General features: G+C 42.0%; 1 protein-coding gene across 1 annotated transcript in view; it reads left to right on the forward strand.

Annotated features, from left to right (window-relative positions):
• tenm2a (teneurin transmembrane protein 2a) overlaps positions 1 to 12500 on the forward strand; it is a gene marked incomplete at both ends in the record, with an annotated part of 168389 nt that overhangs the window by 104297 nt on the left and 51592 nt on the right. Inside the window, 1 exon segment of the mRNA XM_083915704.1 lies at positions 2607 to 2838. Within this exon segment, the coding sequence (XP_083771830.1) occupies positions 2607 to 2838 (232 nt within the window).

A 12500-nucleotide genomic window follows, 5' to 3' on the forward strand; every position in this document is an offset into this window, starting at 1 on the left:
TATTATTTATGCAGATAAGGAGTTTCGGAGCAATTTTACATTTATAAGGGCATTGCAGAGAGGGGAAGACAAGTCAAAAAAATTTGTAAAGTGCTTTTAACAAACAAGATTGATCTCAAAGTGCTCTACATCTCAGTGAAGGACACAAACAAAATGCAAATAAAAGCAAGATGAAAGGGAGGAAAACAATCCTCAAGAAGAAATGAGGCAGAATAGGGAGGAGGGGGAGGAGAGTAGGAAAAAATAAAACTCTCTGTATACTTTAATATCAATTTACACTCTGCATGTACGATGCAAGAGTTTGACTTTTTTCACAGGTGTGTAACTGCATGTATGTTTGCAAATGCGAGTGTATGCACGCATGTACAGTATGTGTGTCTGTGTCTCCCAAGAGAATCTTTGCATGTGCAAACAGATGTTTTGTGTCTCTCCAGTGTAGCAGAGGTGAGGCCCCTCCATCTTTCTCTCATCTCCTACCCCTCTTCCGCTCTTCTCTCCTTTCACAAGCATCTGTTCTACAGCGCCATGCGGGTGACACCTGCGCCCCAGTGGTGGCGAGGAGGAATCAGGTCACCTTACAAACTGGTTGCCATTACAGCGGCAGCTGCAACGGAGTTCGCTGCCCCCTATATGCTCAAAGCATTTGTCTAGGATGAAGGAAATAAGGAAGAGAAAGTGAGGCATGCTAGAAGACATAATGCTATAAATACGCTAAGATTTATTTGCGGTAACTGGTTGCTGTGTGCATCTCTGCTCTGTTCGTTACAGTGCTGTCAATCATGCCTCCATGGAATCTCTTGACTATGCGGCAACCTCAGGGAATGAAAAATGAACCCAACACAGAAGTGCCATTTCTTGAATGTTGATTCCCCATAGACCTCAATTTTAAAATGTCCAACTTTACAGCAGAAATAAACATCATTAAAGCCTGGTACAGAACACCTAATTTGGTTTGTATAGCTAATTCCCTCGTTCATGACAACTGTATGGTAGTGAATTTCACCCTTTGAAATTATTATAAGGCTTAAAGCTATATATAATTAAGGACATTGCTGCTTTGAGTGACAGGTGGAATGCCATCACAGGTGGCTAGCATAGACTGTAGGCTTGATTTGGCCCACCTCAGCTCCATCCACGCTCCACCTCTTTCTTTCCTGGCAGCGCCAGGCACTGCCAAGAGGCCAGAACCACCCACTTTAAGCTTAATTTTCGCTCCTCAAAAACCTGAAGGTGACTTCCAGGCTTAGTCCATATTTAGTACAATCTAGGCTCTTGACTGACTTGTATTAAAGCAGAAAAAGCGGGACAGGAGAATGTGACGCATTTACCCATCTCTCTTCCTCTCACACATTGTTTCCTTTCTTAATTTATTCAAGAGGAGATGACAAATAGGGGAGGTTAAGTGTGATCCCACAGCTTGACAAAGCAGTTGCTGCTGTTGTTTTCACCCTACACATATGTGTGCATACAGTATTCGCGCTTACTACGTCCTTTGATCAGCACAAGTAAGGCACTGTGGAAACAAACACAGTCAATGTATTCCAGGCTCAGATGTGTAAAATAATGATGAAAGTGTGGAGCGTAGTATTGATGAAAGAAAGGCAAACTGTGTTGTGGAGCCAGAATTCAAAGCCACATGTAACATCAAGGACTTAGCGTGTTTTGCAGTAATTCATGTTTCTATTCAGACCACATTACAATAAAAATGGACAGTTTATTTACGACTTGTGAAGTGATTATTTGACCTCTTTTTGATCAGTTGTGCTTTGAGTACATGCACCTGTCACTGTGTGGACAAAAGTATGCTAATGTACAAGAAGTGATGTTATGGTGTCAAGCTCTCCTATACTGTATAGTATGTGGTTTATTGATTTCCCTGTACGAACCCACACGCAGACACACACACACATGCTCTGGACGGGACTCAAATCCCCCACTGATTCAGATAGACAGAGAGGCAGGGAGATAGAAAGGTGATGTGTGAATGGGTGTTCTTGTCTGAGTCATCCGGGTTTGTTTTTCAGCTCTCTCACTCAACAGTCCATTAGCTCAGAGTTGGAAGGGCTGGTATTGGATTCTAGCTGACATGTTCCCCCAAGTCTGAGAGCAAGAGATGAGGGCTCACGCTGTGTGGAGTGCTCTAATACTGCTCACATACACACACTCACACACTTCCTCTCAGATGTGAAAAAGAAAACGAATGAAAGAGTGAAAATGAGAGAATGGAAGAATTGTCTAAAATGGGATGGACAAAATGTAGAAAAATATGCAAGGAAAATGTGAAAACATGAATATCAAATTTCATGTATCTGTTTAGCTGGAATTTCCTACTAAAATAAGTTAGCGATTATTTGAAAATATGACACCCACTATGGCAAAGTGATTGCCAACACAAAAGTAGCACATAATGGAATGTTAATGAAGTTATTTGCCAGCTGAAATGGTTTACTTATTTTGGCACACACAGAAATAAACACTAAATATCAAATAACATTTCTGTCCTACATTCGTAGCATCTTGAAATGAAATCCTTCACTCTCCTTGATTTCCTTCACAAAGAAGTGTGGCACTTAAATTCCTCTCTCTCTCTTCTCGACTTTTTCCAGGGCCTGCCAACCACCACAGTCAGTCTACACTACGGCCTCCACTGCCTCCTCCGCACAACCACCACACCTTATCCCACCAGTCTGCAAACAGCCTGAACAGAAACACCCTGAGAGGGGGACGCAACCCCATTCACGCCCCCGCTCCGGGCACTGGAGATGGGCCAACCACCCCGGAGTCGGTCCAGCTGCAAGACAGCTGGGTTCTCAACAGTAACGTCCCGCTGGAGACCAGGTTAGAGGAAATATGTTCCCTTTAGTAGTTTTTGTCTGTTCTTCCAGTTGACATGTTTGCTGCCCAATGTCTACAGCCACTTACAGTAAGCACGGCAGTGGACTAAGCCTTGAGTAATCAATAGTGAGGATTGGAAGGTCAGAGCCATGCGGCTTCGATCACATTCCTTTCAGCAAAAAATGATGGTGTCGGAGAGAAAATAAGAGATGATGAACCTGCTACACAACTGTTTACTCACTCACGCAATCATAACATTTGTTACGGTTAGGATGTTAAGAATTCAGATTCACAATAGAAAGGCAATCTTCTTAGTCACCTTGGAACAAATCACTGTCGAGCCAGTGAAACGCAGCAGTAAAAACACATCTCGTGCTTTGAAAGAGTCCTTGTGAAATAGATTCAGCTGGAAGCTTGGTGACGAAGTGCCTTCTGTAGTAGTTTGCAGGATGCTGTCTTCTTCTTCTTTGGGTTTAAACAGCAGCTTGCATCCTAAATGTTGCACTACTGCCATCTTCTAGAGTTAGTATCTGGCGCATCGCAAAATGTCAGGCATTCTCCTCTTCTGTTACTGTATCTCCGCTCTTGGGCTTAGTGCCACCCAAGACAATTATGATTGGTTGAAAGAAATCCAAACAAACCAGAGTCTTTTATCCTTGAAATGATAAGCAGCAGACCATACTCTTCAGCGCTGCAGAGAGGGGTTTGCCACAATAGTCTGCCAAGCTAGCTTTGTTGCTAGCTATGAGTTGACTGTGACTTTACAGTATAAAAATGCAAAGAGATGTATTTGCAGGCCTACTGATTGACTCCTGTATCAGACTGCAAACCATGATCCATGAATGCATCGTCAGTGGAACAATTTATACTCCATATACTGCTGCATATAGTATGCATGCATTATTATATATTTGAGCTTCATTACTTCAAAGGTCAGCTGTCAACAGCGTTGCAAGATGGGAAATGTTCAACTATTATACCAGAGGCTTAAAATTATCATATTTTGAGGAAAATGATCGTATGTGAGTCATAACCACGGGAACAAATGGGCATAAATGTGTAATTTTACAAACCTTGTGTTTAACAACTTGTTGACATACCTACAAATCTACTCGTCATTTTTGTTTGTTTTTTCAGAGAGACTGTTTTTGAAAAAGCCTGTTACTAAATCAAATTACATATAAGACTTATAAGACAGCACAACTGGAAGCCTGTTTGTATTCTGAATAAAAACAGTTAAAGCCATAAAATAAGCTAAAAAAATAAATAACTGGGCTTACTGGTGCATACATTGGACAGACTAAACTACTACTACCTACAAAAACAACTAATTGTAAGCATCAGAAAATGGTCAAATCAGAATACGTAATGGCATTATGGCATTATTAATAATACATTGTAAAGAGGGCAAAATGATTGTATGAATACGACAATTACCGTACACCTGGCAACAACTGGCTGTAAAGATGTCCAAAAACTACTTCAGTATAGGTCCATTAAAATTAAAACATCTTTCACAACTCTACTCTAGCAGGCTGTACAATGCTTCATTCACCAAACATTAATAAAGAATCAGGCAAGATAGCCACACAATATTTTAATGGACAAATTTGGGTGTCAAAATTTTAAAATGTTAAACTCTACAGTGTGTCACAAGCCCCACGGAGATTTACTTTACCTCTGGAAGCAAATCCACTTCATGTGGATTCTACTGCAATTACCAGATTTTGTATTTTGAAAATGTACGGTTATAAATATTGATTCGACATGGCTCTTAACACCCCCACAACATATTATTTTCCCTACTAATTGCCTTCTCCACGGTAAGTTTGTATTTTCCACATTCTTCCCCCAACAAATTTAATGAACGCCTGAGACAGTGCAATGTTCATATTTCCTCTAATACAGCAGTCATCCAAGCCAGTGATACACAGCATGAAGGTGCAAAGATCAGGTCTAAGGGCAAAGTTGGAAGACATGAACTTTGAACCATTCAACTGATTGGTAACGTGCATATTTTCTTTCGCACATCATTTGTTATGATTTATCTGGACGAAAAGCTACACTTTTTAGCTCACACCACAGAATATAATGTAGAGTGTGTCACTACTCCCCCTCCATCACTTTAATCCAACATATGAACCACCTTAACAAAGTGAAAATTGCTCTTCTCTGATTCGCAAAAGAGTTCTACTCAAATACATTACCTCACCCCTCAGTACAACAAAAAGCTGCCATGTGTCAAAGCTATTATATGCGCACCCTGAAGTGAGGGAGCAGGAAATACAAACCATTTCACACACCCTACACATGCGCTTTTGCCAGTACACAAAGAACACTTACCAGGCAAACAGAGCATTCATGCAAGGTATTACTATTCATGAGGCATGCAGTGAGAGGACTACATGCTTGCTAGCAAACGCACGCTCGCTCGCTCTCTGAGCATTTACTCTGCAAGCTGTAGTTGTGTTTCTCCTGCTGGGCGCTGGGGCTTCCAGCTCTGATGGTCCCAGATAAGCTCCCCTGAGTGCCGGCCCTGTGCAGTATTTATGAGCACTGGTCATGTTTAATTCAGCCCCACTGGTCTCAGGTCTATGCTCAACCTGTGCTGATGCATCACGTCGGTATGCATGATGGATAAGAAGAAGCGAGGTGTTGAACAAGAATACGTACAGCTTGAAATAGAAGCTATTTCCAGCTGCAATTGTTTATCTAGACCTGTATTACCATGGTGATGCATATGCCATAACATTTTTGTTGTTTCTGTTGTTTGAAATGTTGCTTTGATCTTTGATGAGGTTTGTTATACAAAAATGAAGTTATAAATCCGCTTTTCAGAGAAGCTTTTGTGATTTAAAGACAGATTTAAACAAAGCGACACACACATACTCGCACACCCTGTTGAGCCCTCTGCGCTGCCAAAATTTGGACATGTTCAGGTGGTGGGGCTGGGCATGGCTCAGCGGCCGATAGAGTTTCCAGCTCCACCCTCCAGACCAGATTGGGCCCTCCTCTCTTGGTCTGGCGATGGTGGAGGCTGGGTGGGCTGGCTGAAGCTGCTGGAGCTTGTGACTGGGACAGAGCCAGCCGAGCAAAGCCAGAGAGTCACACCATCTCCACACGTACACATGTGAGGGAGGGGGCGCCCGATTGTGTATGTTTGCATCAAAGCATGTGTGTTATCTACGAGTGCGACTGCTTCCCACTGTAATCATATGTAAATTTTGGCATTTGTTGTCCACTCGTTATATTGAATGTGTGTGTGCATGTGTGTTTGTTGTGGCTTGACCCGATAGTGTGACAGCGCTGAGAGGATGAAGATTGATCACCTAGAAACACCCCAAGGGTTGGATGATTGGCAGAGAAGGGGAAAGATAGGAATAGATGAGGGAGGGGGGTGATATAGAAGAGAAATATACGTCCGGAGAGCGAGAGAGGGGGGAAATGGAAAGGAATGGTTTACGGTAGTGGAGGGAGAGATAAAGCAGGAGAGAGAGGGAGAGAGGTGGTGATTGAAGGAGATTGTTTTGGGGAGTGTGTGTGAGAGAAGATAGAAAGGCAGAGAAAGGAGATTGGGGCCCGTAGAACATGGATACATTTACCGGTGAGATAAATGACTATAGATGGCTGCTGCCACTGTGTGTGTGTGTGTGTGTGTGTGTGTGTGTGTGTGTGTGTGTGTGTGTGTGTGTGTGTGTGTGTGTGTGTGTGTGTGTGTGTGTGTGTGTGTGTGTGTGTGTGTGTGTGTGAGCAAACAGAAAGAATGCATTTCTCTGTGTGCATGCGAGTGCATGTTGTGTACATGTGTTGCAGCATTTTGCGAGAAAGTACCTGGTTTCCAATCGGTCCCTTGGAGCCTCTTGGCGAGCTGATGCCAGTTTCAATCTCTCTCTGTGATCTCAGGACATTCCCCTGCACCCCCTGCTCTCTCCGCTCTAGGCCACAGCTCTAGGGGAGAAATAAGATCACTGAGATGGGAGAGGGTTGCTGCATCTCAATTTATATGGAAGGAGCAGCAAAGGGTCCGGGGGTGATGGGGGGGGGGGGTGTTACTATAGGTTACTATGAAATGCATCACTGCAGGAACAGATTCAGAATTGCTACCTGTGGGATCCACATTGGGTGGAGGAGAAGGAGCACCAGATGGCTACAGAGAAAAGATTCATGCCCAGCCCTGTAACCAAGACTGTAATATGCATAAAATTCACATTATATCATGCGAGGTTTATTAATGATATGATCTTGGATTTGTACAGTCTATGCTGCAAACATATTACCCAATATCATTATGCAGAACCACTACTCTGACAAAACTGTCTTTGTTGACTTCACAGTTCATTTTAAAGTGTAATAAAACACAAAAATTCGACATGTTAAGACATTCATATATAGTAAAAATGCTTTCAGCAATGCAGACAGCAAAAACTCTAGGACTGATGTTTGTTTTTTTCCCTGCTTTGCAAATATAACCACTGCTGCAAAACTGACTTTGTTCCTTTTAGTGCCACTTTGCTTGATTTACAAGTGTGAAAATCCCTGACACATGGGTAAAGGAACATGACATTTCCTCCGCCCCACTTCCAGTCTCAGCCATTGATGTATGCAAGTCCAGCTGGATAGTGTGAACTTTAAACTAAAATCAACTCAATGCAGACTCTATATGGTCCAACCAGGCCCCCAGGAAGAGCATTTTCTCTAACAACCCCCTGCGAAACGATTATTTCCTACACTCTGAAAGTATAAAAGAGTTGCATGATTAAATCATTTCATCCCCATCAAAGTTAGCGGAGGGCGAGACTGGGTGTTAACAGGCTCAGCCTGAGGAAATCTCTAGTGCACCTGCTTTATGGGCCTCAAAGTGTAGAAGCAGTGTGAAAGATCTGAGTCATTTTATGCAGGAAAGTCAAACATTTCTGGGTTCATGCGCCACTGCACAACTTGCATAGGAATGAAATGCTGTTCTCCTTATACATCCACGGGTCCAACTGGTAATTATCAAACTAACTTCAGCCAACATAACAACATGTTGATCCAATTAATTACTGTGAAGCAGACGTGCAATTTGATCAACCGAGTCCCTTTGCTGAGTCTAATCAGACAGATTCTGACACGTCTTATCTACTAGATGATGAACAATTGCCTCACTCATTAAATATTTGGACCTTTACTACTGCTTATTTTCTCAAAAGCTTAAGACGCCTAATATTATATTTGATGAAAATGTAATAAACTCCTGTGATGTTAGCAGAGGTTCATTTCAAGTGAGGTCGAGCGGCTCACTAAAAAAATAGCACTGCGGGAGAATATATATTTTAAATAAAAATAAATAAATTAATATATTTTTTTCCATTTTATCACTCAGCCTCAGAAGTGTTCCATGTCCTCATTCAAAGCAGCACTCAGCAAATGAATGCCCATTATACTGCGTCCATCTGCCGATTGTTGTTTCCTACAATTGTAGCAGGGAACAATTCTCATGACGCCATCCTTGAGCATCCTACACTCCCCAAGCCTTGTGTTTCATTCTCAGATCTGACCGTTTTTCAGTCAACCCCATACCGAGTCAACCTCCGCTAATTGTTCTCTGTACTCCGATGATTGTTCTCAGAGTGCTATCCTAAGCAACCACATGTTTGTGAGAACTGAGAAAAGGAACACTGTGCGGGCGTGTGCTTGCGAAAGTGTGTGTGTCCATTCGCTCAAGGGGAATGCGAGCTTTGACTTCCTGCTAATTACCCAGCATACTCTCTGTTCTGTGGTTAATTGTCCAGGTCCTCTTCTCTCTCGATGGGGAACAGGGTTGGAAAGGAGTGAAAATACATCCCCCCTTTCTCACTGTCTGTCTTCTCATCTATACTCTCCCTCTCCATCCTCCACCCTACTCCGCCCTCTTCATAAGTTGCTTTTTTTGCTCTTTGAGGATGCAAATTAAATGTTTAGTAGCACATTCAGGGCAATCTCATGGAAGAAAACCTACATGCATTTGTATTGTTTGTGCATGGGTGGGCACCTATGTCTGAGTCTGTGGGAATATGTGTCAGTGTGTGACTTTGGGCTTTGCTTCTTCTGCCATGTGTGTGTGTTTGTGTGTGTGTGTGTGTGTGTGTGTGTGTGTGTGTGTGTGTGTGTGTGTGTGTGTGTGTGTGTGTGTGTGTGTGTGTGTGTGTGTGTGTGTGTGTGTGTGTGTGTGTGTATGCGTGTGTGTGTGTGTGTTTGAGTGTTGCATGTGTAAGAGAGGATGCATGACAGCAAGGTTGCAATGTTTAGACTTGAGAAAGAGGGGTGCTGCTGGCAGGAGAAGAAGGAGGTGTTTCGGGAAAGGGGGGGGGTTCTCTGTCAACTCTCTCTAATTATGTGTGACGTTTCCATGCTGGACCACTGTCAAAGATCCCCACAATATTCACACACGAATACACAGACACACATACAAGCAAACACACACTCCAGCCTAATGATACAGAATTGTGATTGCTGGCTGCCTGCTATGATAGAACCCCTCCATACTCCTCCCCAACATAAATCAATGTCAATTACCTCCCCAGAGCACATTAGACACTTTCCATTCCTACTCGTAATTAGTGTGGCCCATAGACATATTCCCATCCTACACTGAGCTCACAGTGGAGCTTCTGCAGACAAACAACAAAGCCAGGAAATGAAATGATTTCAGTGCCCGTGTTCAAATGCATACCAGCACATTAAAACTCATACATTGTGTCACATGGAATGCTAATCATTGACCAATTCACCTCCTCCTTGCATTTCCACACACATTAGGGATACTGTGATTAATTACTGCTGGCCTTGCCATCACAGAGTGGCTGTGAAAATGAGTTGAGGCAAAGGCGCATGCTGGTTGACCTTGGGGTGTGTATGTGTCTGTCCATATACACACATGGGCCACACATGCACGTGCCATGCGCATGCCACGCACGTTCTTGCATTTGGGAGCATGTAGATTTATGCGTGCATAATAAAATTGATGGCTCTGACAGTGAGAGGCGGGTATTTTTAGACAATAACCTCATATTTCATTGCATGCCATCTCTTCATGCTCATTCAGCCTCGATCTGTCTAGAGAGTTTGTTTCTACTCTCTTCTCTTTCTCCTATTTTCCTTGGTGTCACACACTGTACCTGACAGGTAAAGGGGGAGGAAGGAGGAGAGAAAAGGTGGAGTAGGAATGAAAAAGAAGAATCCTGCAGGATACCAATCCAACAATCAGTGGTACGAGATGATGAGAGAGACACAGAGCACAGACTGGCTGAATAATTGATAGAGAGGGGAGCGGTTTTCCCAAACCAAATTTTCAGGCTCTGAGCACATCACCTGTTTTCACCAACTGTTTTTAGAAGCAAAGAAAACATGTGCAGACACGCTGTTATGAAACAGCAGGTATTAAAGACATCTAAAAGATAGGAGATCACAGAGCAAGTGCAGTTAAGCATACAGTAACTCTAAATAGCAGGCATTATTACTACTGGTCCTACTAGCCTAGTCTGAATAAAAGAGACAGTAAGCTAAGATACAGAAGAAAGAGCAGAGCGCTGACACACATTTCTGCACACAACTGTATGTATTACTATACTTCTGAGGACCATATATGTGAGTGACATGCAGACCTGAGTCACTAATGTGGTGACTTTAGACTCCACTTAGCTCCACTTGATAATGACTTTGTGACTTGTGATTTTAACCTTTCTTATTTGAAACCACTTGCTATCTTCTCAAATCCCAAATATCAGCAATTATGTCATAAGAGTAATGCAAGTTAATGCTTCATTTTCCTGACAACAGATATAGAATAGTATCCTATCACGTTTCACAGGTGGTAAAAGGTAGGGTGAACACATTTTGACAGGGGACACCAGTTAGGTGGTCAATATATCATTATAATATCTAATTTTATTATCTATGAAAGTGTGACAATTCCCATTTCTTGGGTTTTGACTATGATAACTAAGAATGGGTAATGACTACCTACTACTCTTACCAGTTCAGGTCTTTATCAATACTTTTATTGTTTCTTTTTAATTACTTAATAATTGCATTGTAAAACATATATCCTTTCTAAAAGAATAAATCCAGAACAGGATTAAAATGGACAGCATTTATATTCTGGCCTGAATATAAATGTAGTTCTAGAGCAGCAAAAGTAAAGTTTACGACAGCAAACCCCTCACTGGAAACTAATCTAAAATGAAATAATCCTGCCATCACAATACTGAGTGAATTTAAGAGAGAATGAAGAACACAGACATCAGGCAGTATCGGTCCTTCATCCTTTTTTTTTTAAATAAAACTTGGCATATAATAAAAACACATTTTCATAGTTTCATTGGCAAGTAAAGCAAAGCTACAGTCTCAAAAACACAGACAAGTGACTGAAAGTTGTCTAAAGCGGGCGTGCACTGACATGTCAGAGATTTTGGTCGGCTGTCATCAGCCTCTCACACGGTTGAAGCAGAGCTATGATTCGATTCCCCATGGTCAGTGCCTTTTGTGTTACTGCACCTGCATGAAGTGGCAAACAGAGTATCTGAAAATGTCATGGCGACACACCAGAGAGGGACAAGAAGTTACATAAAGTTGCTAAAATTCAACACTGGTGTGTCCGATCTGATAGATCTTTGCGGTACAGTCATGTTACACAGTGTCAAGATAAGATAAGATATTCTTTTATAAGTCCCACAAAGGGGAAATTTCCTTATTAAAGCAGCAAAGCAGATGGCAAACAAAGAAAACGCATCGATAAGAAACAATAAATTATATTATAAGCAATATAAACAAGGAAATATAGAAAAAAGTGAACAATATTAACAGAGGATAACACTACTGTGAAACCCTTGGTTTAGTGTTACAGACATCCTCCGACTCCGCTAGCAAACAAACATCTACCTGCCTCGGAGCTTTCAAACAAACTTTAATTGACAAATGTGGTACAAACAGTACACTAAAGTGCATTTCTGGAAGCATTTTGCCTGAGAAATCGGCAACACAGTGACAGAATATCATGTCATATTTGATCAACGCTGCCTAGTTTGACAGTTTGAGTTCTGTGCGCTGAACAGACCTGCAGACTGGACGGTGGCGCCGTCAGTCATTCTCTTAAACCCACACCACAGGAGATAATCGGTTGTGACTGGTCGTACAAGCAGCTGAAAGTTTGTGTGTATGGGAGAGGTGCCAGACCTCTTTGCCAGAACAAATTAAACATGAGTTTGGCAGATTTGTCTGGTTTCCAGTATTTTGGGTGTGCCTCCAAAAAGAGTAACATTAATTAAGATAATCTTGCTAAGTGCTTGGCTTGTTTACAGCCTGTCGTCTGAACATGTATCTTTGTGCATTCAGACTATGTTGTAGCAATTACTTAGGTGCATATACTATTGTTATCATAACCATGGAATTATAACAAGTTGTAATAACAAGAGTTATTGTTTAACCAGGACAACTTATCTTACATCAATACTGAAATGAGGCTTCAGCCCTCAAACAGCCTTTTGGAGTGAGGCCCAGACAAAATGTAAAATTTCAGAGAGACAGAAGCACTGTTGCACACCTACCTATACACACTCGCAAACACACAAAGTAATTCCACAAAGACAAGCAGACAAAAATTCCATCTCCTCAGTCATTTTTGAGGCAGTAGAGGGACCTCATCTGTG

Source organism: Echiichthys vipera (assembly GCF_963691815.1).
Source record: "Echiichthys vipera genome assembly, chromosome: 6".
Lineage (NCBI taxonomy): Eukaryota > Metazoa > Chordata > Actinopteri > Perciformes > Trachinidae > Echiichthys > Echiichthys vipera.